This window comes from Delphinapterus leucas, chromosome 15 (genome assembly GCF_059928025.1).
Source record: "Delphinapterus leucas isolate spDelLeu-1000000601 "Yukka" chromosome 15, BTC_Dleu_Yukka2, whole genome shotgun sequence".
NCBI lineage: Eukaryota > Metazoa > Chordata > Mammalia > Artiodactyla > Monodontidae > Delphinapterus > Delphinapterus leucas.
In genome coordinates, this window is record NC_143143.1 from 16,494,680 (window position 1) to 16,519,686 (window position 25,007).

Sequence of the window (25,007 nt, forward strand, 5' to 3'; positions counted from 1 at the left end):
CCTCTCAGACTCCAGTGACTGGTCACCAGATGCGGGGTCTGCTGAACTGACCTGCACTTGAGCTTCCCCCTCCATAGCCTCGATGATCTTGACCCATGGCAGGGGCGGGCTGGCGAGATGCCTCTGAATGCCCTAGACCACAGACAGGAACAGGCCTTTGCGGGTGGGAGCCATCCTGTGCTGATGTGGGTTGGGAGCCTGCTGTGTTTTCCAGCTGGTAGGTCGAAGCTGCTCAGGGATCTAGCCTGGAGCCTCGGTCATTCTGTTTACCCCAAATCTGCCTTTGCTAGTCAACCACAACACCAGCTTGCATGCAGCTGTCCTGACACTGCTGCCTGCTTGTGGGGAAGATGAAGCTACCAGCACTTACATCTTTCAAACTGTAAGCCCAAGGGATCAAAATAAGGGGTCCTTTTGTGAGAAGCAAGCTTAGAATCAAAGCGATAGGCCCTGACCCTAGTTTACAAGCGAGGAAACCGAGGCCGAGAGCAGAAGCTGGGCTTGCTGAGGGACAGATCCCGAGTCAGGACGCAAGTCTCCCCTTCTAGTTCAGAGCCTTCCCTGCACCACGTGGCTGCCTCCTGAACCTGTCTGTGGCTTCCACCTGGGTCTGGCCTCAATCTGTCAAGCCCTATCAAGGGGGGACTTGGAAATGGGTTTCCGATGGCCAACTTAGCAGGTGATCCCCCCTGAGCTGCAACACAGGACTGTTGGGGATGGGTGTCCTGGCCACAGCAGGGCTTTGTTCATCCACATAGGGACCACAGCAAGGACTAAATGTCCCTTTTGAACCCCCATTCCCCTTTGGCATGCTGTACAAATGTCCCTGTCTGCCCATTTGGGTCTCAATCTCTATGCAAACCATGTGACCCTGGGCAAGTCACTTCTCTCCACGCCTCAGTTGCTCATCTAGAGAATGGGGAGGGATTCCACCACAGCTCTGTGAACCCAGGGGGTGGATCCAATCAGGGGTGTGGTACAGAGAGGAGACCGTCTGGAGCCTGGGCCTCAGTCTCCCACACAAAGGGATGATGCGCCCTCCTAGTGAAGCAGACTTGTGGGTAGTCACTAGTTCTCCTGGCCCAGGGAAACGGAAAAAAGTTCAGGGAAGGATCCTTGGAACTCAGAAGGGTTAGCCCCTACTCACCATGATTTCCAGCTTCCTCTGAGAGAAACAAGAGAGGGAGATGGGGGTGGGGGTGGTGGTAATTTAGGGGCCAAGAAACCGGCCTTGAAAACAGGAGAACAGGGTGGGTGGGATGGTTGAAATTTGCAATTTCTCACCCCCAAAGAGTTCTGGCCCCAATTAGCACACTTCCTATTCCTCCTGGGTCTCAGGGCCCTCGCCTATGCAAGGCCTGATCAACTCTGGCACCTGTGTCGACTCTAGGGCATCACATGCCCCAATTTTGTGGCTCTGGTCGGCCTTACTTTCCTGCTGTAACCCTATGCCCATCCCACCCCTCCATTCCTGAAAAACCTCACCAGCTCTCCAGGGCCAGCTGTGGCCACATCAAGCCCAGGGCCAAAGGGTCACTGGACTTTCTCCAGGGGCCAGAAAACACTGCCATTCCAGGTGTTGGGAAGCCCCTGCTGGGGTACCAGGTCCCTGAGGCTGTGAAGGGCTTGGGGAACCAACAGGGGAAGTGTGGAATCTTCTATAATGCCTCTGACATTGGGATGATATTAAGGAGAGGAAGAGGTTTGTTAAATTGCCCAAGGCCCTAAAACCGTGAGCACTTCTCATCTATGCATCTTGAAGGAGGACAGAGCAGGAACCCCCAGCAATGGTCAATGAATGGGTGGGTCGGGTGGGTAGTGGCCGTACCCCTAGGAGGTCCACCAAGGATTACAAAGAAGACCTGTGAGGCCCACCCTGGAAGGGACTTTAAGAACTGAACTTTCACTTTATAAGTGGGGACACGAAGGCCTCTGTGTGGAGAGGGACTTGCCCAAAGTAAAACAATGGAGAGTGGAGGGCAGGGAGAAGCCAGGCCTTAGACCCGGCCTCTGCACACCTCCCACCCTCCTACACACAACACACACTGACACAGAAGCTGGGCCTGACTCATAATTTAATAGATGTGCAGGTCCGGGTCCCTTATTTCTGCTGCTCACGGGTCCACTGCTCTGGAGTCAGGGTTTTCTGCTCAAAAGCATGGATGTGCAGGAGCTCTTCTGCTAGGCAAGTGTTCACAAGCCTGAGAGAGAGATGGGATTAGAAAACGGCAGGCTGGGGCCTGGGTCGCAGACCCCGAAGCTAGGGTGAGCCGGGAGACTGGAGGTGTCCCCCAGGTTGTAGTCCCTGGAACCTGGCAACAAGAGAGGTAGAGGGCTGAAGTCTCAATATTTGAAGCAGAGGCCATGAAGGCGGGATCGCTGGGGTCGTGGTCTGCGGTGCTGGGCCGCATTGGTGGGGGTGAGTTAGGTTTCGGGGAGCGGCCGGGGATGTGGTCCTGGAGCTGGGGCCGCGCTGAATGAGGTGTTCCTGGGGTCTCACCGGTGTCTCTGAAGCAGCGGCTTCCCCTCGAACTTGGCCGACACCACGAGGACTCGGAAGCTAGATGCGCAACGGTTGGGAGTCGTGTCCTCCACTTCCTATGGGGCAGAATGAGGTGGATGGTGCCAAGCCCGCCCCTCAGGAGCCCTGTTCCCCTCGCTGGGCGAGTGTCCACGCCGCTCAACTCACCACGTGTTCCGCCTCCAGGTCCCGCTGCAGCTTCTCCCGGAGGTACTCGGCGCTGAGTTCCATTGTGGCAGCCCAACAGGGTTGACGGCCCAGCGGGGACAGTACCCCTGCTCGGACCCCTGCCACACTGCTTCCGCCCTTACTAGCGCCACTTTCCGTTGAGGTCTCTACTTCCGCCCTTACTAAGGCGTCAGTAAACACAGCACTTCCGCCCTCTTGCAAGCCCAGTTTTCCAACAGTCTCCGGTTTCTGCACCTACCATCAGTCAGCCAATCAGAGTCTGCATAAGGCCCCGGCGGACGCTAATTGGTACCCGCCGCCTGCACAGCAGCCCGGGTTCTGCGCCGCGGTTTTGGACACCCTAGCTCCAGCTAGTAGAGGGTGCACGAGCCTGCATTGCTGTGGCCTCTAGGGTACCTCGGGATTGCCCCCAAGCGCTTTTTCCGAGACAAGCATCTTGCGTCCCTGGCAACCCAGCTCTCCCCGGGGTCACAGGCCAGGGCAATCAACCCCCAAGTTCCGATGGGCCCCACAGGGGGCGCGTCGAGGCCCGGGCGCTTCTTCGGCGTCTACCTGCTCTACTGCCTGAACCCTCGGCACCGGGGCCGCGTCTACGTAGGGTTCACGGTCAACCCTGCTCGTCGGGTGCAGCAGCACAACGGGGGCCGCAGAAAAGGCGGGGCCTGGCGGACCAGTGGACGCGGGCCCTGGTAAGAGGCGGTGGGTCACTGTCAGGAGAAGGGCTTCTAGGAGAAGGCCGGAGCCGGCGGAGGGGAGGCCCGCTGAGAGGGGCGCGGCCGGCGTGGGGGCGGAAAAACAGGGCTGCGGGCGGGGTCCTAGTGACGAGGGGGGGACTATCGCGGGGGAGAAGGGGTAGTGGGGAGGCGGAGCCCTGTGAGTCTGGGCTGTGGGTCTCAGAGGAGGGCGTTGGGTGGGAAGGGGATTGATGATCTAGGTTTGGTCCACCGACACGGGGCTTGGTGAACAAGGCTGGGTCGGAATAGAGAAAGCCTGGAAGGGAGAGGAACTGAGGAGGGCTGTTAAATACCTGTGACTGGAGGCGGGGCCTGAGGTTAGCAGGTGCGAGGGGACATACCTCCATGAAGGGGGCAGAGCCTCGTGGGCTAGGCTTGAAGCCGGGTGTGACTCCCCTCTCGGGTAGGACCGGAGGCGCACCATGGCGAGGGGATTCGGTTTGACACGGGGAGGGGCGAGGGGCTCACAGGCCGCACCCCTCATTCTCTTCCCCAGGGAGATGGTGCTCATCGTACACGGCTTCCCCTCCGCAGTGGCCGCCCTTCGGGTAAGAAAAGAGACGGGGGTGCCGGGAGGACGGGGGCTAGGGCTTAGGGCCTTCCTCGGACGGCCCTGAAGCTCAGTACTCCCCGCCTGCAGTTCGAGTGGGCCTGGCAGCATCCGCAGGCCTCGCGCCGCTTGGCGCACGTGGGTCCGCGCCTGCGCGGTGAGGCAACCTTCGCCTTTCACCTGCGCGTGCTGGCGCACATGCTGCGCGCGCCGCCCTGGGCGCGACTCCCACTCACCTTGCGCTGGCTGCGCGCCGACTTCCGCCAGGATCTCTGCCCGCCGCCGCCGCCTCACGTGCCGCTGGCCTTCGGGCCTCCGCCGCCCCGGGCCTTAGCCCCGAGGCGCCGCGCGGTTGACACCGAGTCCGAGCTGGAGCATGACGCCGAGACCCACTGCACCCTGTGCGCGCGTGTGCTCCAGGTAAGACTCTCCACCTGGTCTCCGGGTCAGGGCGGTCTAGAATTCAGAGGACTCAAGATCAAGCTGTTTCTTGAGGGACTGGGCAGCCCACTGACACCCTTTGGCCAGTCTGCCCCCATCTCGAAAACGGGGATCATAGTGCTTGCGGCCATTCCTCGACGCCAGTATTCTCCTTTCAGGGCCTTTGCCCTTTCCCTTTGACTGAAAGGTTCTTCCCTAGACCTTACGTCTTGATAAAATGCCACTTTTCCTCCGTGAGGTTTTCCTTGGTTTTCCATCTGAAATTGCCACTCTTTCTTGTACACTTCCCTGGCTTCCTTTAACACTTATTATTGTCTGACATACTGTATATTTTATTTATCTTGTTATCAGTTTCTGCCCCCCCCCCCCCGCCCATTCTAAACTCTGCTGGGGCATTTAGTTCCTTTTCACTACTGTAGAACAGGGTCTAGTGCAGAGCAGATTGCCAATAAATATTTAATAAATTAATTGAGATGATGAGTCTGGCTTCTACTGAGCCCTCAGTAAATGTAAGTTGAGCTCTTGCCATTCAGAGCTTAAGTGACCTGCCTGAGATTGCTCAGCCTTTAAGGAACTCTAGGTCTGGCTGCCCTGCCGTGGTGTTATGTAATCGCTGCTAACACTCAGAGAAAACTGGCCAGCTTAGTCCCTGTGGGCCAGTATTTTAACGTCTCCGTGCCTCAGTTTCCTCATCTATAAAATACAAATAATAGTATCAAGAGTGCATGTCTCATAAGGTGGTTTTATGTAAAGTCTTGGAACAGTGTCTAGTCCATAGAAATTCTTCACCATTGCTAGCTACATCATTACTCCCCATTTTCTCTCTTACCTGCCTGCCACCTCTGACAGGATGAAGAAGACCCCCTGTGTTGCCCCCACCCTGGCTGCTCCCTGAGGGCCCATGTGATCTGTCTGGCAGAGGAGTTCCTGCAGGAGGAGCCAGGGCAGCTTCTGCCCCTAGAGGGCCAATGCCCTGGGTGAGTCCAGCACCCCTACCCCAGCCTGGTTTAGCTCTGGGAAGATGGTGCCCAGTTGTCCAAGTCCAGGCCTGGGGTAGTCCTCATCTTAGCACCCAGGTCCTGGCCTGGAGGAGGCTTGTGATCCTGACTCTGTCTCCTACCAACCACACCCCTGGTAGCTGTAAGAACTCACTGCTGTGGGGAGACCTGATCTGGCTGTGCCGGATGGGCACCGAGGAGGAAGAGGAGGACTCGGAATTAGAAGAGGTGAGAGGTGGCTTGGGCCCCAGCCTCACTACCCCACCCCATCTCCTGGGCTGCCTTTCACCAACCCTCTTGTCTCCACAGGAACACTGGACCGACATGCTGGAGATCTGATCCTCAGCGTCTCTACCCTCTGCCCACTCCTTTTCTGTGCCACCCCCTGTGGGTCTGGGCAGTTTTTACTTGAGTACAATAAAAAGTCTGAGTTAAGGTACCTTCTGGTGTTTGCTGGGGGGTGGGAGAGTGGGGTAGGAGGCAGAGGCCCTGCCAGTCACTGGGGCCTGAGGAGGACAGAGTGGCGAACGGCCACTGGCCCCAGCACGGACCAGCCTCTGAAGTCACATGGTCCTTTGAGGGCTTGGGAGACTCACACCCTGCACACAGAGCCCACCCACCTCCGGTGCCCAGCTTGACTCCAGACTTTAATCCAAACAGTAAGGACAAAGGCCGAGGAGGAGAGGGGGGATGCTGTTGCCCCACGGGGTCCTGTGGCTCTCTAAGCCCCAACTCCTTCTCATCTCTGTCTGCAGAGCCTTGTTCAAACCCACAGAAAAAAAAGCACCTTCTGGGGGCTGTTGTGTTACCAACCATGAGTGAGGCTCTGTGCTGTCCCACGGGAGCCGCCTTCCCACGGGAGCCATGGAGCTGGGGCTCACTCCCAGGGTTATTCGACTTAAGCATTCTGGCTCTTTCCTATCCTTTGCTGCTTCGAAAAGAGCCTGCCCTGCTCGGCTCTGCCGCAAACCCCATGACCCGGCCCACGCACATCCCTCTGGACTGGCCTCGTGGTCAGAGCCAGAAGTTCCTGGAACAATGTTTGGGCTGCTGGGGGCCTCTGAGCTGCCTTCCACCTGAACCCTTGGCCTCTTCAAGACTGGCCGGGAACCAGCAGGAGGGTGAGTGTCCCACATTTCCCCTCCACTCCTCTGCCCTTTCTAGACTGGGTCCATTAGGTAAAGCTGTCTTTTGGCCCGCTTTTCAGGGGTGGAGTTCAGAGGGCAGGTCAGGAGCCAGGATTACAGCTCGAAACACCAAAAAACAAAAAAGAAAACTATTGCACCCTTGTGTCTAGTTTCAGTCTTCTGTTTTCTACACACTAAACCCACATCTTAGGTTTTCAGGCGGGTCTAAGCTTGATTCCAGCTGGGCACTGAGCAGGGTAGCACAGAGGGGCCATCCCACCCCAAACTTCACCCTTTCCTTTCTGGACAACAGCCAAGTCCCAGTGCTGGCTCCAGATCCCTCCCACTTTGGACCTACAAGACCTTCAGCTCAGAGAGCAGTTCTGCCGTCACCATACCACACCCGTTCTACGTTCTAAGCCGCAGCACGCAGACGTCAGGAGGCCAAGATCCAGAGAAGTCAGGTGAGAGCGAGGTGGTGGGCCGGCTGGGCTGGATCTCCCTCAGCTTGCGCTGCTGGCTCTTATCCTGTCGCTTGAGCTTTCTGGTCCAGCTTCTCACACCCTGCCCTTTCCATGGATTGCCCATCTCAATCTACAGCCTGGCCTGAATAATCCCCCTCCTCCTCCTTTCCCTCCCACTTCACTGTTCCCTCCCCTCCCCCTCCTCCAGTGAGTCATGAGTTTTGCCCATTCACATACCAGATTCCGGCTCCCCAAACAGTTGCTCAGTTGGCTGTGTTTTTCTCCAAGCTGGGGAGGGTAGCTGGGCAAGCGGGGTCTCAGGCCCAACTGGCCTTTTTGGAGTTTTCCAACATATGTGAGGGGCCAGGAGGGGAGCTGAAGGAGGGGACGTCAGGGAGGAGCCCACCAGGATTAGGCCCGGAGGCAAAGCAGGAAGAGAAAGCAAGCTGGGGGCTGGCAGGAAGTTCAAACAGGCAGGACCTAGAGTGGGTTTTCTCAGGTGCACAATGGAATCCCCTGGAGAGCTTCCAAAAAACTGCTGTCTGGGTCCCATCCCCAGAGAGTGTTTTAATTGGTTTGGGATTTTAAAAGCTCTGCAGGCAAATAAAAATGAGCCTGGGTGTGACCCACTGCGTGAGCACTGGATCTGGCTTTGAATCCCAGCCCCACCACTCACTAGCTCTGTGAGCGTGGGCAAGTGGCTCCCTCAGCCTCAGTTTCCTTACCTTAAAGCAAGAATTCAACAGCTGGCACCACTGTGATATTGTTAAGGGAAGGAAGCTACACTCTGGACCCTGACGTGGCAGCATGGAGCTGGTCCAGGACACCTCCCGCCCGCCACTGGAGTACATGAAGGGGGTCCCTCTCATCAAGTACTTTGCAGAGGGCCTGGGGCCGCTGCAGAGCTTCCAAGCCTGGCCCGATGACCTGCTCATCAGCACCTACCCCAAATCCGGTAGGCGATGAGGGCACCAATGCCTCTCCTGGGCTGCAGTCCCCACCTTGGGCCAGGAGGGGCGTGCTCAGCCCTGCTCATCTCCCATTTCCCTCACTCTCCAGGCACCACCTGGGTAAGCGAGATCCTGGACCTGATCTACCAGGGTGGCGACCTGGAGAAGTGTCAAAGAGCCCCCATCTTCGTCCGGGTGCCCTTCCTTGAGCTCAGGGTCCCTGGCCTTCCCACAGGTATGTGGCGGGGTGCTGGGAGGTAGGACTCGGGCTCCAGCTCAGCCGGCTTTTCCCTACCTATGGCTTAGGTGCTGAGCTTCTGGAAGATACACCAGCCCCACGGCTGATCAAGACACACTTGCCCCTGGCTCTGCTTCCACCGACGCTGCTGGATCAGAAGGTCAAGGTGAATGGCAGAGGAAGCCAGGGAAGGAGGCTGCTGGGGCCATCCCAGCTTTGGCCCTACCTTCTGGGGAGGTCTCCTCACCTCCTCCAGCCTGGTCTCATCTTAAGGGAGGCGGGGGGCATCTGCCTGATGGCTCTAGTGGGGTCAGATAATCTGGTGAAAAGGAGACTCCTCTGTGCAGAGTCGGGCTCACAGGCCCGTGGAAGAGGGGCTGGTGGGAATCCAGCATGCCTTGTTCCAAATTCAGGCAGAGTGGCATTGAGGGGATTAGATTAGTATAAAATATGGTTTCAGGGAGCAGCCCAGAGTTCGGCATCAGAGCAGGGTTCAAGCCCCAGCTCAGTCTCGCCCACACCATGGGACTGTAAGTGAGTCAGCCTCTAGACCCGTTTCTCCCTCAGCCAAACCGAGAGAACCTCCCTGGCAAGGATGCTGTGAAGGGTGGGACACCTAGTGCCCAGTGTGCTGTGTGGTGATGGTGCTGGGGTGTCGGGGGGGTCATCTGCCCCTCCAGGTGGTCTACGTTGCCCGCAATGCAAAGGATGTGGCCGTCTCCTATTACCACTTCTACCACATGGCCAAGGTGCACCCTGACCCTGGCACCTGGGACAGCTTCCTGGAGAAGTTCATGGCTGGGGAAGGTGGGGCTGACTCTGGAGGAAGGAAAGGGGTGGGGTGGAGCTGAGGGGCACCAGCTACAACTTATGCCAACCTCTGTGTCCATGCCCCCTGCCCTTTTCTCCAGTGTCCTACGGGTCCTGGTACCAGCACGTGCAGGAGTGGTGGGAGCTGAGTCACACCCACCCTGTTCTCTACCTCTTCTATGAGGACATAAAGCAGGTGAGGCCGCCTGCTTCTGCGTCCCTCCATGTCACACGCAGAGAGGCAGGAACCTCACAGTGACCTGCCAAGGCCCTCTCAGCCCCCCTCCCCTATGACAGCCCACAGCCCAGTCCTCCTGGATCCCCTCCGCAGGACTGAGCAGCAGTGCCCCCTTGCAGCAGTGCCCTGTATAGCTCTTATCTCCTAGCACTCGAGTCAGCAACACGTGCACTCATCCATCAGCTAGTTACTGCTGTTGCTTCTCCTGGGGTCACGGTTATGAAAGAGGACTGTCCCTTCTCTCATCCAGCAGGAACCAGACATCTGTAATAAAGGACCACAGGGCAGAAGGCAATCAAACCTGCCCTAGGGAAAGAGGACCAGAGTCAAGGAACAGGGTCTGAGGTCTCTAAGCAGAAGTGGCCAGATCCCCACAGGGTTAGAAAGGGACCTCCCTTCTGTTTGCTCAGCAAGCAATGCAAACCTCCACTGAGGAGCCCCTCTGCTGCTCCAGAACCCCAAAAGGGAGATTCAGAAGATCCTGGAGTTCGTGGGGCGCTCTCTGCCAGAGGAGACCGTGGATCACATCGTCCAGCACACGTCTTTCAAGGAGATGAAGAAGAACCCCATGACCAACTACAGCACCATACCCACCAAAGTCATGGACCACAGCATCTCTGCCTTCATGAGGAAAGGTGAGAGCTGCCCCAGGGAGTGGGCACGGGCATCTGGGGGGAGAGTGGGGGAGCAGCAGCTAGAGCCGCCGTTCAGCCAGTCAGGGCCTCCTCTGCGACGGGGACCTCTCTCCTTTCGTCTCTCCCAGGCATCACTGGGGACTGGAAATCCACCTTCACTGTGGCCCAGAATGAGCGCTTTGAAGCCGACTATGCTGCGAAGATGGCAGGCTGCCACCTCCACTTCCGCTGGGAGCTGAGTGGTGCTCATCAGGGTGAGCGTGAAACAGGCCTCAACAATAAAATCTGATGTGTGTTAAACAGCCTCTGCTGGAAGCAAAGGACGAACCTGAGCCAAAAGGGTACATGCCCACTGGGACCAAGTGAGGCCATCTTCCCTGGTGGCCTCCAGCTCGCCCTAGTTGGGCGGGAAGGAAGGGTCTGGAAAAGTAAAACCCAGGAGACATGGACAAGGGAGGAGGAATATTTATTGATCACAGAATCTTGTGTTGCATCCCCTTCGAGGGTGTCAGGAGATTGCGAGTCCGCTAGGCCGCTTCACTTTTTCTTGGGCTCCTTACAAGCCACCACGTACCGCTGGGCCACATTGAGGGGAGGGGAGTAACCATCTGCATAGGAGGTGTCCTCAAACAGGACCGAATAGTCATCCTGGGGCTGCAGTAGGGGGCAGACGGGAGTGACTGGCCAGAGACCTACAGGCGAGGCCCCCCCAAACCTAGACAGACAGGAACCTCTGGCTCGTGGGCCCCCAGCCTCTCCTGTCCTCGTAGTCACTCAGGAAGTCTAGATGTTTGAACCTAGTCCCTCTAACTACAGAGCTCTTTCCTCAACAACAAAGGGCCAAGGGTAAGGGATGAAGAGCAGGGAGAAGGGAGACTTGCCACCTACGTGGATGGGCCATAACTGGAGGGTCTGGTACCAGGGAGCCCGTGTTAAAGGGATCAAGGACAGCCTAGATGGGGACTTCCCTGGTGGCAGAGCGATTAGGAATCCGCCTGCCGGTGCAGGGGGCACGGGTTCGATCCCTGGTTCCGGAAGATCCCACATGCCTCGGAGCAAGCAAGCCCGTGCGCCACAACTACTGAAGCCCGTGTGCCTAGAGCCCATGCTCTGCAACAAGAGAAGCCACCGCAATGAGAGGCCCACGCACGGCAACGAAGAGTAGCCCCCGCTCGCTGCAACTAGAGAAAGCCTGCACGCAGCAACGAAGACTCAACGCAGCAAAAAAAAAAGAAAAAAAAAAAAAAGACAGCCTAGAGGGCAGCAGGCAGGTATCCTGGAGGAAGAGGGGAGAACAGCCTTTAAACTCCCATCAGGTGATGGGTGACCAGGGTGTCAGCAATGTCAGGAGCTCGAGAGAAAGCAGCTCAGCCAAGGAAAGGGCAGTGGTGCAGGAGTCAAGGGTCCAAAACAGGCCCTGGGCATTGAACTTCCCATCTCAGTGCAAAAGCGAGGTTAGACTAGAGTATGCTTCGGGTCCATTCCGCTCAGGGCTTGCTAAGGCTCTGAAGCTTGGAGAGAGGAGGGCTGGCTGGTGCTGACCTAGAGGGCAGGGCTGTAGGGCAGACTAAGCAGAAGACAAAGGCCAACTTGCAGGACCCTCCTAGCTCAGAGAGGCTGTAAGATGAGGAAAAGGGGACGGAAAGTGGGAAGATGTTCCATGACCCAGCTGGTCCTTGTAGCGGGGCCAGTGTCTCTCCCGTGAAGGCTGGCTTACCCGTTGCGGGGGCGTGTGGATCAGGGCACGGTAGAAGCAGGTGGTCTGGGGATACAGGGCCAGCACGAGCTGCTCCTTCTGGAATAAGGCTTCGGGGTCTGTCTCCGGGTTGGCCTTCCACTGCGGCAGTGGGATGATCCGCCGGCGGCTCAGGGTGTGTCTCCTGGTGGGGGCGAGGGGGAGCTAAGGTCAACTCATGGCCAGGTGGGGGCCCCATCCCAGCAGCTTAGCTGACCCCAGGCTTCCACAGCCCCCCCATGAGCTCACTCACTCTTTGCCTTCTTCGTCAATGTCATCTACCTCATACCTGTGGGTAAACAAAAGGAAAGCGGTGGATGCAGGGAGGTGCATAGTCCAAGTCAGGGAGCCCCGAGGAAGTGGGGGAGGAGGGCAGGGAAGGGAAGTAGCCCAGGAGCCCACTTCACACACCATCCCCACCGGCACCCAGGGGAAGCTGCTTTTCTCCCATCTTGCAGACGGGTGAGAGTCGCAGCCCAAGTGGGTGTGGTGACGGGAGAAGGGCCCACAGGGCTGGGCGTCCACTCACTTGTTGGTGGCATGGCTGTAACTGACCACCTCGGCCAGGATCCACTGCTCATCCCCATCCACAGCCTTCACCCGGGCAGCCACCTTGTCTCCAGGTTTGGCCACGTAGTCCCCGGAAGCTGGAATGGCCCCACAGAGGGGCGGGGGCCTGAGGGTGGAATAAAATGTCACTTCCAGTCCCTTCCTTGCCAGCGCCCCCAGCCCCGGGCCCGCCCTCACTTGTCACCAGGCTTCCCGATCCACAGGGGCAGCGTCATGGCTGACTGCTGCAGCAGGGTCATCAGCACCCCCCTGCGCATGGTCTTCCGAGGGGGCTCCGAGTCATTGTACAGGCCCGCGATCTTGGCCGCTGTGGGAAAGAAGCGAGCCTTTGAGACACCAGGGACAGGGTTCCCGCCCCCAGGCCCACCCTAGCCTGCCTGCATCGGGCCGTCAGAGCTCAGCCTGCAGCCCCACCGCCCAAGTTAGCACCAAGGGCCCAGGTGCCATCCTGCCCCTTCCACCAGATGCCCACAGTTAGACCGCCCAGATGGTGAGGCACCAGGAGGGCGGATACCCTAGGGAGAGGGAACTAGAAAGGGCAAAAGCTGGGATTCTGGGGTGCTGGTCACGTTCTATTTCTTGATCTGGGTGCTGGTTGATCTGGGTCCATTATGTTCAGTTAGTGAAAGTTTCGGTGAGCTGTATGTCCACTTACGTGTACTTTTCTATGAATATATGTTGTAATTCAACAAAAAGTTTAAAAAACAAACTCTCAAATGTGGACAGACCCCTGACCTCCTCAGGCATGGTTCAACACACCCAGCCACTTCATACAAACCCAGCTGGCAGTGTGACAGCATTGTTGATGGGTGAGGAGTTGCACACGGGGGGTTCACTGGGGCAAGAGAGGTGGGAAAGCCACAGCAGCCTGAGGGCTCTGGAAGCCAGTGCCTCGTGTAGGTAAACTCCACGTGGAAGGCTGGCTTCAAGACACCCAGGGTGCAGCTCTGGTTCTCCCCACAGCAAGAAATGGGAGTGGGTGGCAGTAGGAAGGAGGGAGGTGACTGACCCAGGCAGTAGAGGGAGCAGGGGAATCAGCGTGGTCTGCAGGGAGCTCTGGGGATGATCCCCTTTCCCTTCCCCACCCCAGGCTGCCCAGGCGCTTCTCTGTCAGAAGCCCCCGGAACAGTCCCACCAGACTGAGGTCACAGGCTCCCCTACAGGGAGACCTGACTGCTGCTCTCAGGAACCCTCACTCCGCCTGGTCCAGGAATGCCGGCCTGGTCGTCTCTAACTCACCAATCCGCCTCTCTTCCAGCAGAGACTTGATTTCCGCAATCTTATCTAGGGCTTTCCGGAGGATGCTGAGGGCAGGGAGAAGGGAAAGAAGAGGTCTGGATGAAGCACAAAGCGCAGACTTCCTTTTCTCGTTACGGCAGGCTGGCTAGCTCAGACCAACCCTGATGTTGGAAACTATAAACCCTAAGCACGTGTTTTTTAATCTTAAAAGCATAAAAGGCAAGAGGAAGTGGCAGGCCAAAAAACCTAAGAGGGTCCTGGAGAGGTAAGCAAAGCAGAGAGCTGCCTTGGCCGCAGTGCATCCGACAAATCCTGAAGAAGTGTTGCTGGGTGCCAGCGGACTCTAACAACCTTTTGCGATTCGGAGGACAGAAGTTAAAACTTGGGGTCTGCCCTAGTGGCACCTGTAAAAGAGACACTCCAGAGGACTGTGGGGAGTTGTCTCGGCTCAGAGCAGGGCTGAGGGTGGAGGGAACTCATCCCTGAAAGACTGCAGCCCCAGGAAACCTCTGGAGTTCGATTACGGGGGTTCCAGGGTGGCTGGGACCCAAGCAACCTGGCAGAAGTGCACACAGATCCTTGCGGGAAGAAGGCTTCTTTATCCTAGACCTTTGGGAACCTCCCCCAAAGAATATCTCAACAGCAGTAAGCAGCAGAGAAGCCAGTTCAGGTCATTTATTCTCCAGCACATTGCTCTCGCAAACCTTTAGTAAATGCCCACGTGTTTCTGAAGGCCTTGGTTCAGACCCGTGAGAACACAGCACAACAGTGTCACAGGAGGTGTCCCAGAGGGTGTGACTCTTGTGGATCCATCAGGCAAAGAAAGGCCAGAAGATCGGGCAAGGGGCAGCCTTGGCAGAGGGAACTGCGCAAACCAAAGCAGGGAGGGATGAACACCATGCTGACAGGCTTGGAGCACTGAAGCTCAGCGTGGCTGGTGTCGGACGCCAGGATGACTCAGCCAGAGCCACCTCGGGCTTGTGCGTGAGCACTGGTACACGGGGCAAAGCAGAGGAGGAGGTAAAAGCCAGCAGGCCAAAGGGAACTTGCAAAGTCTGATCATTGCTGCTGGGCCTGTTTGGAGGACATCCTTTTACGTAGTATGTCCTAAGCTGTATTCTGTGAGATATTAATGGAGTGGTTCTCAACCCTAGCTGGACATCAGAACGCCCTGGGGAGCTTTTTAAAAAGAATCCCAGTTGCTTTAAGTAAGAATCATCAACAGATGCCGAAACTAGTGGGTCTGATGTGAAATGGGATATGTACACAGTCTCCAAGCATCTCTCATAAGATACTTATTAATCACACAACGGACAACAGCGATAACCTGGCACAGGAGAAACCTGGAAGAGCCCACCTTAACCAGTGGGAGTCTTTTGGCCTCGTAATATGATGACGGAGGACGACATCACTTCCATGCTATTACTTCCAAAAGCGTAAAACCTGAATCTAATCGTGAGGAAACATCAGACAAACCCAACTGAGGGCCGTTCTACACTGGCCTGTAATCTTCAAAATGTCAAGGTCAGGAAAAGCAAAGACAGCCTGGGAACTGTTCCAGATTGGAAGAGACCAGAGAGACATGAAAACTAAACACAGTGCTGATCTGCACTATAAAAATGTTCTGTTCTTTTGCTGTAAAGGTCCTCAGTGGACAGTGATGAGACCTGAATAAGATGTGTAGATCAGTTAATAGTTTTATATCTGTAATTTCCTGATTTTGAGAAATGTACCGTGGTTGTTTAAGAATGTCCTGGTTTTTAGGAAATGCCGACTGATGTATTTAGAGGTCAAGAGGCATCATGCATCATGTCTGCAACATAAATGATTCAGAAAAAAAAAGACTGTAAATACATATATCTATAGAGTGATAAAGCAACTGTGGTAAAAATACATTTCTGTAAGTCTGAAATTATGTAGAAAGTTAACATCAATGCATGAACTCCACCCCAGTTAAAGCAGAACCTCTGGGCGCAGCCAGACTTGAGAACCAGTGTATAAATGTATTCCACTGTCAAGTAAGTTTGTGAAATACTGAGTTAAAGAAATTGCTGTTGCAGAACTTGGCAGAGCCTTCAATACTTTAATACTGCAGCACTTTAATACTTCAGTTCTTTAATACTTCAGTGCTTTAATTTGCATTGTGAATCTCTAAGGAGAGGAATGTAATATTCCGTTTCCTAAAGTGCCACTGCAGAGATCTGAGGAAACAATGTTTTAAGATCATTTCCTATTTAAAGAGCAGTTTTCTGGAGCTGAAACTTCTCCATCTCGGAACCATACAGGCTTCAGGTCAACCAGGATGACCACCCAGCGAAGCGTGGGTCCCTACCTTCTGGGAGGCAGCCTGCCAGCCCGTCAGCAACCCTCAGGGATGGTGCCATCCCAAGAGCCCCACTTCACCTGGGACAGCAGAGGAAACGCCTCTTGCTGGCTGGCCTTCCTTTGAAGGGTCCTCAGCCAAGAACCCTGAGCCTTAACCTCCCTCCCCGCCCAAAACCCGGCCCCCCTCCCCAACCATTCGTAAGGGGCTAAATGGTGTGGGCTCTTTAAAGTAATCCAATACTGCTGCATACCAATACACAGTAATTATTTGATTGGGGTGAAAAATAATTCCTTGTGGGCCTTCTCTCCTGCGCCCTCACAGAGCCACACCTGGAGAAGTGCCTTCTGAACCAATGTTAGAAAATATCTTGTTCCCACCCAGAATGGCTGCCCGTCTCCACTGGAACACGGAAAGTGACATCTTTGATCTGTTTCCCTTTGACTCCTGCTGCTAAAAGAGATGACTGTTAAATGAAGACACAGGGGTTCCTTTCTGTTTTCTGCAAAAGCAGGAGGAGGAAAAGCAGCCAGGACTGGATAGAAGGAACAGCAAAGCATCACAGGCTTGGGCTAGCTCATGAAGCAGGCTCTTGGCGCCTCTTCATTTTCCCAAGAGGTTTAATGCAAATATTTAGAAGATGAGCTGATAGGTGCTGCAGCACCTGGGTCAGTGCCACAGGCACACACAGTACCATGTTTTCCCCACCCAGATGCGGAGCTCCCTGTGGGCAGGGGTGGCATCTTATCTGTCTCACCCACTCTCCTGTTCCCAGCATGGTATCTGGAGGTCAGGACACCTTATTCATTGTTTAGTGAATGAACGTGTGAAGGTCTGAGAGTCTGAAAAAGTGAAATGACAGCAGAACTGCAAGGGACCTGCACTTATGAAACAAGCTTTAAGTGTTAAACTCTGGTTAAGTCAATGCCAGAGAAGAGCTCACACCAGCTGGTTGCAGAAGCAGCTGCCTCCCTCTGCCGGCAGTTAAGCCGGGAAGGGAAAGTCTGCCTTTTACTTTCAAATGAGCGTTGAGTCACTCTGACTTATACAAGCCAAACTCCAGGCCCACTAATGGGAAAGGGCCCAACTATGGCTACCCGATGAATTTGCAAATCAGGGAGAAGATGGGGGTGGGGAAGGCTCGGCTGGAAAGCCAAGCAAGCAACATCTCCAACCAGAATTCGCCGTGTCCCCTCCCCGCCAGTCGGCCCCACCCTTTTGTTCTCTTCCCACCCTGGCAAAGGGAGCACCATCAGACCCCTTTGTTCAAGCTAAAAACCTTGGAAATCTTCTCTCCCAACTCGTCCTCCAGTTTGATCTCAGAATCCACCCTTGTTTCTCTATCCCCACTGCCATTGTCTCAGCTCAACTCCGTCACTTATCTTTTGCCTGGTCTCCAAACTAGCCTTGAATCTCACCCAGTCTGCTCTCCGTGCGGCAGCCAGGGGTTTCTCTCCTGCTCTTACATCGCCTTTGGCTCGCTATGGCCTCCACGATAACGTCCAGGTATTGGAGGTCTTCCACATCCTGCCCTCCCCTCCCCCAGCCATGCAAGGACTAGTTCTCATTCCCCAAATGCGCTCCTCCATAGTCCTGGCACACTCTGTCCTCCACTTGGGCGCTCTGACTTGTCTGCCTACCCATCCCCAGCTCAAGTTTCTCCTCCTCCCTGAGAGGGTCTCAGATCCCCAGGCACAGTGAACACCATCTCGGCTGGGCCACCAACTACACTGTCCTGTAACGTTTTTAGGGTGTCTCTCCTTTCTGGACTGCTTGCCCTTGAAGGCAGGATCTCACTATCCTTGTGTCTCTCTATGGAGACTGCCCAACACCAGGCATAACCATGGGTTATGGTCAAAAGAGTTTGAAAAATACTGGTATTAGGCACTTTACGTGCATTATCGCATTTTACGTTGACAATTCTACAGGTAGTTATTATCTCTATTTTAATGATGGAGCAACTGAGTCTCAGCTGAAATGACTGCCCAAGGTCAAGTGACTAGAAAAAGGCATCACTGGGATTTGATCCACACCTTTCTGCCATCTATAAAACAGCAGGGCCAGGGAAGAGAGGCCAGAGTGGGCTCTAGGGAAAGTGGGCCCTAAAGGAGAAGCTGGGGAGTCAGAATCTGCTTATCCATGGGAGGAGAGGCAGGCTGGGGCTATGGTCCACAGGCTCCTACAGCCCAGCACCTGGATGTGGAGGGGAGGCGACGGCAGGGCAGTGGGACGGTACTCACTTGCACTCAGCCTCTGCATCGGCCTTGGCGGTTGTATAGAGGCCACGCAGCTTTGTCCGGTAATAGGGAGAGACTGCAGAATAAACAAAGGGAGAAAGATGCATGGGTGAGGGGCAGCTGGCAGCAATGTGGCACTGCTTCCAGTCCGCCGGAATCAGACTCTGGGAGGCACCGAGGGGCCATGGGCTGAGGTATGATGAACTTTACTGGCTCAGAAGTGCCCCACGAGGCCGATACCTCCATGTTCACATTTTCATATGGTACAGATGCCATCACAACACCTAGGAGAGGACTCTCTAACCTCTGCCAGAGTGTGACCCACGCAAACAGAAAACAATTCTCCAAGCTCCTCAGAGTTGGAAAGCACCAGCCCGGGAGCCTGACCTCAGGGCATGTGCAGGGCACACGAGTAGGGAAGCTCTAGAAAATGCCGGCTAACTGGGGGGTCCTGTGCGCTGTAAGGGGGTTCCCGAGACGCAGCGTCATTTCCCGACTTCCCAGTCCTCAGAGTTGGGGGATTTTAAGGTTCCTTAGTGGCTAGACAGTCTGTCATCTGTCTCCTGGGTCATCTTAGGTCACCCAGCCTAAGGGAAAACTGTCCCTCAGGGATAGGGAGCAAGCAGTTCATTTTGGATTAGGCAGATACATGCAAAAGTCCCTTTCGAAAATGATGACCGCCACGTTCCCAGTCTTGGCCCACTCCTTTCTCTCCCGAGCCCAGCTACTCACTCTTGTTCTCTGTCTGCATCCGCTCGTGGGTCTTTTGGATGTTCACTAAGTTGTGTTCGCTCCTCGAACGCTCTTCCTGCAAGGACGAGGTCAACAGGACATGAGGGGAGGCCCTTTATCCTGCTGTGGCAACTACCCTGCAGCCCAGGCCAGAGGCCCCATAAATATGACCCTCATTTTGTAAATCCAACTTCCAAATCCGTAAGTTTAAAAGCATTTTCCCCCCTGACTAATGCAAAAGCAATACAAAAGGCATCAAAGTTAACTTACAAGTTATACATTTAATGACTCTACTTTATCAAAAAGACAAACTGACCCACAGATTCAATGCAATCCCCATCAAAATTCCAGCTGACTTCCCTGCAGAAATTGACAAGCTGATCCTCAAGTTTATATGGAAATTCAAGTGACCCAGAGCAGTCAAAACAATCTTAAACAAACAACAACAAAAAAAAACATTGGAGGAGTCACGTTTCCCAATTTCAAAATTTCCTACAAAGCTGCAGTAGTCAAATGGTGTGATGCTGCCATATAGGTCAATGGAACAGAGCCGAGAGTCTAGAAACTAACACGTGTATCTATGATCAATTCATCTGGGGAAGCGGGGCAGGTAAGGACGCTGATACAATCCTTCCCCACATCAGTGGTCCTGGGACCAGGGCTGCAAATGAAGATGCCGGAAGCAGGGATGATTCCTAAGGAAGAAGCTATAACTATACCTTTTAACCTTTATGTCAGAATTTCTAAGTGCCTGAGTGGGTAGGTACTTTCACCCCATCTGGCAAAATGGAGTTAACAGTGAACGCAGCTATAATGCCTAGTGGTGAAAACAGCCCACTAGTTCCGTACCTAAGTAACCCTACCTTACATGAATGGGAATGGACGGGGGCCGGGGTGGGGATAGGGGGAGAGTCGGAGGAAGGTGAGGCACTTGCTAGACTAGTGTGTTGTTGCTGGCAATCAGGACCAGCACGGTGGCTGAGCCTAACGTCCTTCAGAGTAGAAAAATCTGGGTAAAAATCAATGACAAATGCAGAGAAGGAGAAAGAGTAGCTGAGGGTAAAAGAATGAATAAATGGGTTATGCAATGATGGAAATTCAGTATTACATTAATACCTGAGAGAGGCTCAGAGCAAGAGAATAACATTGACTCTTAACTCAGTCATACCAGATGCCCTGAAGGTGACGCCGTGTGTCTGCCAAGACCACCTCTGCTTTTAGACCCCAACAAAGTCAAATGGAAGCCTGAAAACCCTCTGAGAGACATTTTGGTTATATAATATGATGATAAACTAGACAAACTGTTGATGACTGACTGGAGTTCTAGTAATGTGCCAGTATCTTTTTTTCTTTATCTTCAAAATTTTATTAATAAACTATTTTTAGAGCAGTTTTAGGTTTACAGAAAAATCACGCAGGTAGAAGACAGAGTTCCCGTACACCTGCTTTCCCCTGCACAGCTTCACCTATTATTAACATCTTGCATTAGTGTGGAACATTTGTTACAATTACTGAACCAATATTGATAATTATTATTAACTAAAGTCCATAGATTACATTAAGATTCACTTTTTGTGTTTAACATTCTATGGGTTTTGACAAATGCAAAATGTAACGTATCCACCATTTTGGTATCATACAGAATAGTTTCACCTCCCTTAAAAACCCCCTGTGCTCCCCCATTCATCCCTCCCTCCAAGCCCTGCGCAATCACTGATCTTTTTATTCTCTCTATAGATTTGCCTTTTCCATATTGTCATATAGTTGGAATCATACAGTATAGAAAACCTTTCAGACTGGGTTTTCACTTAGCAATATGTGTGCCAGAATCTTCTGACTTATTTTTCAGGTCACATTCCACTACAAAGGATACCATTTGGAAAGGAATCTCTGGAAACTGCTCCCATGGGGTCGTATGGCGGCTCCCAGCAGACTGATCATCGTGTCACTACAAGCCTGGATGATGGGATGCTTAGAAAGGCCCCTGGTTATAACGGACACGATATGCCACAGCATGCTTGCACAAATACATATCACCCTTGTCTTTGTGAATGAAAAGCAAGTAAAGACAACAGGGAAAAAGTGGGTTTCTGACAAGATTAGAGCAGTAGGCACATGGTGGGTCCAAATTCCCCTGGGGAGCAGCCCCATCCCCTGCTCCCCTAGACGAGGAAGGTTTTGAGAGGCCTACGAGGCCATATGATATACTTAGGCTAAATTACATCTAGGTGCGACTACCACTCATCTAACCCTAGTATGGGGCACCCAACATTCTTGGGTACAAAATATGTATCCTAACTGCAGTACCCAGGCCATTAGTACACAATGGCAACAAAATGCATAGTGGAGTAAGCAACATTGGCCCATAGACAGAAAAAGGCTTTGGGGGACATAGGTACTGTTGTGTTCATTGTGGGGCAAGCTGAACTCATTTTCAATGAGAAGCAGCAATCAGAGGGAAAAGACCGTTGATTAGAATAAACAAACAGAAGTGAGTTCTCTCGTAGGAGGAAAGCCAGGGATGGGAGTCAGTCTGGAAAGATGATGAGGCTTTAGTGAAGTGGTTCAGGCCAACCCAACAGGTAACGTGGATAGTTCTAGGACCCACCTGTTGCTGGGAAAGGGCTTGCACCTTGACCCACCAGGGTTTCTTGACTATTTTAAAACGGATAATACTTTAATAAGTAGCCACGAGCAGCGGCCCTCCATCCTAGCTGCTGAGCCCCAAGGGGCACACTTATGGGAATTTTGTGGACCTCTAAACCTATGGAAGCCCTCAAGGGGCATGTGCAATTTACATCAATGCACCATGACTACCCTTGACCCAAGAATAGATCAAAATAAGACATATCCTGAAGTCCAGTTAGCAGAGGTAGGGCTTGTACTCTGAACGCCACCTGTGTCCTCCCCACAGGAGGGAGGTGGACTCTGTTATACAACAGTGTGCAATGGAAACCAGTCTCAAGACGAGCCTGAGCTGAGACAGAGTGACTGGCTTTATCCCCAGCCGACTTCGAACCCAGAAATAACTGAATCATGGCCAACTGTAATAAAGCCTTTCCGTAATAAAATCTGGTAAATGGGCAGGGCCAATTCTGTTGCAAAGGCCTAACAAATAGCTCTGTAATTCTTATTGATTTGTTCCATAATGAAACTGAATTTTACCATGACCATACTTCAATATGGTGTAACACACTGGCACTGTTGGTAAGATTCAACTACCTTATGTAAGTCAGTCATAGGGTAATACTGATATTGATGACCAAATGTATTGGGAGATTGAGTCAAAGTCTTCCGAGAATGTAATGCTGATGGAAAATGACTGACCTGAGGAAGAACTGGATTTAACTCACCATCAGCTAATTTCTATGCTAAACAGTTTCACACAAATTTATCATAAGGTACAGATAGTGGTAGATGAAGGAGGAAAACAGGTAATCAAATTAGTACAAAAATATGAAAGTGTATGTAATGGCTCTATAGGACAGATTAGTTGTTTCTTTAAGTCTATCCCTACCCTATAAGGATTCCTGCCAATGTTAGGCATATTTATCCTGATACTATTGCTGTATCTGTTATATAAATGCTATACTAAAGGTAAATGCTCAAATGACTGTTTTGCTGTAACAGAGCCTAGGCCAAGGGCCAGGGGGGTGGCAGGTGCAGTTAAAGATCAATTCAGCAGGCCTGGGTGTTCAAACACTACACATTCCAAAAAAGGGCTGGCCCTTGACCAGCTCTTAGTAGATAACCTCTAAACACGCTTGGAATATCTTGCCTGATAAGAGTGTCTCTGTTTACCTGAGGTGGAGGCACAAGGAGAATGACTGCAATTGGGTACAGGGCATTTTTGTCAGGTGATGAAAATGTTCTGAAATCGATCATGGTGATGGTTGCACAACTCTGAATATGGATTCAAATTGGACTGTACACCTTAAATGGGCGAATTGTATGGTATGTGAATTATACCTCTCAATATAGCTGTTACTAAACAAAACGAATCATGAAATCCTGCACATGACAGAAAATCCAACAGGAATGGAAGTCATACCCTACATTCTCCTTCTCCTCCCACCTTCATTACATCACCGTGGTTCCTGCATGTCCAATCTCTTTGAACACAACCACCCCCGCCCCCTCCACAGCTCAGTATCACAGCCCACGTTCCCCTCTAGGAGTGGAGGGCTGTGGATTTTTACCTGGGTTTGCTTGATCAGCTGATGGAGCTCTGTGAGCAGTTCTGCAATGCGGGAATCAGCAGACACGAGGGCCATGGTGTGGTATACGGGGGCGCCTGGGGTGGAGGGGGAGCAGAAGAGAGCCTTGTTAGTGGCTGTTGTGGGTTAAACCATTCTCCTGAAAGATATGCTGAAGTTCTAACCTCTGGTACCTCTTACTTAGAAACAGGGTCTTTGCAGATGTAATTAAGATATATGTTAAGATGAAGTCACCCTGGAGTCGGGTGGGCCTTAATCCAACATGACTGGTGCCCTCATAAGAGAAGAAACAGAGACACACATACAGAGAATGCCAGGTGGAGAGACAGACACACACAGAGGGAAGACAGCCATGTGACAGACGCAGAGAGAGAGTGCAGTCATGCAGCTGCAAGCCACGGAATATCAAGGATCGCTGGCAACCACCAGAAGCTGGGAGAGAGGCACGGAACATACTCTCCTTCTGGTCACCCAAGAAGGAACCCACCCTTGATTCTGGAACTAATACAACCCCTTGATTTTGGAATTCTAGCCTTCAGAACTGTGAGAATACATTTCTTTTAAGTCACCCAGTTTATGGTCGTTTGTCATGGCAGCCCTAGGAAACTGATACAGCGGCGAGGTGTCTTGGATTTCCTCCCTAATCCAATGATGCTCCTATTCGATATGTTCAACCAAGTCAGGAGTACTTGTTAAGTATCTTCAAAGGCAGTATGTCCTAGCCCCAGCTCTGCTGCTACTATCCTGACAAATGTTTCAAGCATTCTGGTTTCCTCTTTTTCTTTAATGTGTAAAATGAGGATTCAAATAAGATTTTATATGAAGACACTTTCTAAGTTATAAAGCATTGTTACATTTTTTTACTGTAGAGGGAAGAGAAATTAACTACTAAAAATATCTGACTTAAGGTAAGATGAATGTATTGTGATGAAAATAAAATGCAACAGTAGGTAATTAGAAAAAGAATAAGAGACAATAAAAGGTAATTTTAAAAGTAAGCTATTGTATAGCCAACACATGGAAACAACCTAAATGTCCACTGACAGATGAATGGATAAACAAGATGTGGTACATACACACAATGGAATACCACTCAGCCATAAAAAAGAACGAAATAATACCATTTGCAGCAACATGGATGCAACTGGAGATTATCCTACTAAGTGAAGTAAGTCAGAAAGAGAAAGACAAATATATGATATCACTTATATGTGGAATTTAAAATATGACACAAATGAACCTATCTATGAAACAGAAACAGACTCATGGACCTAGAGAACAGACTGGTGGTTGCCAAGGGAACCTATTTATGAAACAGAAACAGACTCATGGACATAGAGAACAGACTGGTGGTTGCCAAGGGAACCTATCTATGAAACAGAAACAGACTCATGGACATAGAGGGTGGTTGCCAAGGGGGAGGGAGTTGGGGGAGGGATGGAGTGGGAGGTTGGTGTTAGCAGATGTAAGCTTTTATATACAGGATGGATAAACAACAAGGTCTTGCTGTATAGCACAGGGAACTATATTCAATATCCTATGATAAACCATAACAGAAAAGAATATGAAAACAGAATGTATATATACATATAACTAAATCACTTTGCTGTACAGCAGTAATTAACACAACATTGTAAATCAACTATACTTCAATAAAAGTTTTTTTAAAGTAAGCTACTGTAACTAGGTAAAACTGGACATATGCCTAAAGATAAAAGTAGACTGGAAAAAAAGAACTTTTTTTTAGGATGCTGAAATTTTTACTTTATACCCTACCTTCTTATAAAGGTCATTCAATTAGTACATCTCCATATCCACAAAGATCAGATTCACACTGCATGTCCCCCACCCCCCGGTAATGAACTGTGAACTCTATGTATTTAAATATGCATATATTCTTAAAAATCTCTGCTTTTGCTTATTAAAAGAGTAATACACAAACCAGGAATAGAGGGGAGTTTCCTCAACCTGGTCAAGGGCATCTACGAAAACCCACAGATAACATCATACTTATTGGTGAAAGACTGAAAGCTTTCCTCCCTAAGATCAGCAACAAGTC

At 52.2% G+C, this 25,007-nt stretch overlaps 4 protein-coding genes across 9 annotated transcripts in view; 2 read left to right on the top strand and 2 right to left on the bottom strand.

Moving 5' to 3' along the window:
- Nucleotides 1-2,057: 2,057 nt before the first annotated feature.
- BOLA2B (bolA family member 2B) lies at nucleotides 2,058-2,863 on the bottom strand. The gene is made up of 3 exons (XM_022588385.3): nucleotides 2,690-2,863; nucleotides 2,501-2,598; nucleotides 2,058-2,201 (listed from the first exon to the last, which is right to left on the bottom strand). The coding sequence occupies exons 1-3, from the start codon at nucleotides 2,750-2,752 to the stop codon at nucleotides 2,102-2,104; spliced, it is 261 nt and encodes an 86-aa protein (XP_022444093.1). The 5' UTR covers nucleotides 2,753-2,863; the 3' UTR covers nucleotides 2,058-2,101.
- A 126-nt stretch (nucleotides 2,864-2,989) lies between these two features.
- Nucleotides 2,990-6,488, top strand: SLX1A (structure-specific endonuclease subunit SLX1A). Of its 2 annotated transcripts, XR_016387786.1 has the most exons (7): nucleotides 2,990-3,399; nucleotides 3,941-3,992; nucleotides 4,085-4,414; nucleotides 5,285-5,412; nucleotides 5,574-5,661; nucleotides 5,743-5,869; nucleotides 6,375-6,488. XR_016387786.1 is itself a non-coding variant. In XM_022588383.2 (6 exons), exons 1-6 carry the CDS (start codon nucleotides 3,212-3,214, stop codon nucleotides 5,770-5,772), a joined length of 816 nt encoding a protein of 271 aa, XP_022444091.1. In that variant the 5' UTR covers nucleotides 2,990-3,211; the 3' UTR covers nucleotides 5,773-5,872. The 2 variants fall into 2 exon arrangements, 1 of the variants encoding a protein (XP_022444091.1); XM_022588383.2 differs by lacking the exon at nucleotides 6,375-6,488 and having other exon boundaries at nucleotides 5,743-5,872.
- A 423-nt stretch (nucleotides 6,489-6,911) lies between these two features.
- On the top strand, nucleotides 6,912-22,941 carry LOC111182186 (sulfotransferase 1A1). Of its 3 annotated transcripts, XM_022588376.3 has the most exons (9): nucleotides 6,913-7,024; nucleotides 7,796-7,979; nucleotides 8,084-8,209; nucleotides 8,281-8,378; nucleotides 8,893-9,019; nucleotides 9,124-9,218; nucleotides 9,715-9,895; nucleotides 10,024-10,149; nucleotides 13,489-22,941. In XM_022588376.3, exons 2-9 carry the CDS (start codon nucleotides 7,832-7,834, stop codon nucleotides 13,506-13,508), a joined length of 921 nt encoding a protein of 306 aa, XP_022444084.1. In that variant the 5' UTR covers nucleotides 6,913-7,024; nucleotides 7,796-7,831; the 3' UTR covers nucleotides 13,509-22,941. The 3 variants fall into 3 exon arrangements, with proteins under 3 accessions (XP_089752062.1, XP_022444084.1, XP_022444083.1); XM_089895936.1 differs by having other exon boundaries at nucleotides 6,912-7,024; nucleotides 7,757-7,979; nucleotides 10,024-22,941; XM_022588375.3 differs by having other exon boundaries at nucleotides 10,024-22,941.
- Nucleotides 7,280-25,007, bottom strand: part of SGF29 (SAGA complex associated factor 29) — a 31,176-nt gene continuing 13,448 nt past the window's right edge. For 2 of the 3 annotated variants that reach the window (XM_022588379.3, XM_022588378.3), the window contains 9 exons: nucleotides 22,931-23,025; nucleotides 18,732-18,807; nucleotides 18,003-18,075; nucleotides 13,440-13,504; nucleotides 12,378-12,507; nucleotides 12,160-12,306; nucleotides 11,884-11,919; nucleotides 11,613-11,775; nucleotides 7,280-10,549 (listed from right to left, as the gene is read on the bottom strand). In XM_022588379.3, coding sequence (XP_022444087.1) covers nucleotides 10,433-10,549; nucleotides 11,613-11,775; nucleotides 11,884-11,919; nucleotides 12,160-12,306; nucleotides 12,378-12,507; nucleotides 13,440-13,504; nucleotides 18,003-18,075; nucleotides 18,732-18,807; nucleotides 22,931-23,005 — 882 coding nt within the window. In that variant the 5' untranslated portion in view covers nucleotides 23,006-23,025 and the 3' untranslated portion in view covers nucleotides 7,280-10,432. Of the gene's footprint in view, nucleotides 11,776-11,883; nucleotides 11,920-12,159; nucleotides 12,307-12,377; nucleotides 12,508-13,439; nucleotides 13,505-18,002; nucleotides 18,076-18,731; nucleotides 18,808-22,930; nucleotides 23,026-25,007 lie in introns of all 3 variants that reach the window. The other variant, XM_089895938.1, reaches the window with a different exon arrangement.

Bases quoted from the DNA above. Each gene is read 5' to 3' on its own strand.
- BOLA2B (XM_022588385.3), bottom strand. From the start codon at position 2,752: ATGGAACTCAGCGCCGAGTACCTCCGGGAGAAGCTGCAGCGGGACCTG. The intron at 2,599-2,689 runs GTGAGTTGAGCG...TCTGCCCCATAG, and splicing joins ACCTGGAGGCGGAACACGTG to GAAGTGGAGGACACGACTCC. The intron at 2,202-2,500 runs GTGAGACCCCAG...TCTCTCTCTCAG, and splicing joins CCGCTGCTTCAGAGACACCG to GCTTGTGAACACTTGCCTAG.
- SLX1A (XM_022588383.2), top strand. From the start codon at position 3,212: ATGGGCCCCACAGGGGGCGCGTCGAGGCCCGGGCGCTTCTTCGGCGTC. The intron at 5,413-5,573 runs GTGAGTCCAGCA...CACCCCTGGTAG, and splicing joins CTAGAGGGCCAATGCCCTGG to CTGTAAGAACTCACTGCTGT. The intron at 5,662-5,742 runs GTGAGAGGTGGC...TTGTCTCCACAG, and splicing joins AGGACTCGGAATTAGAAGAG to GAACACTGGACCGACATGCT.
- LOC111182186 (XM_089895936.1), top strand. From the start codon at position 7,832: ATGGAGCTGGTCCAGGACACCTCCCGCCCGCCACTGGAGTACATGAAG. The intron at 7,980-8,083 runs GTAGGCGATGAG...CTCACTCTCCAG, and splicing joins CAGCACCTACCCCAAATCCG to GCACCACCTGGGTAAGCGAG. The intron at 9,219-9,714 runs GTGAGGCCGCCT...CTGCTGCTCCAG, and splicing joins TCTATGAGGACATAAAGCAG to AACCCCAAAAGGGAGATTCA.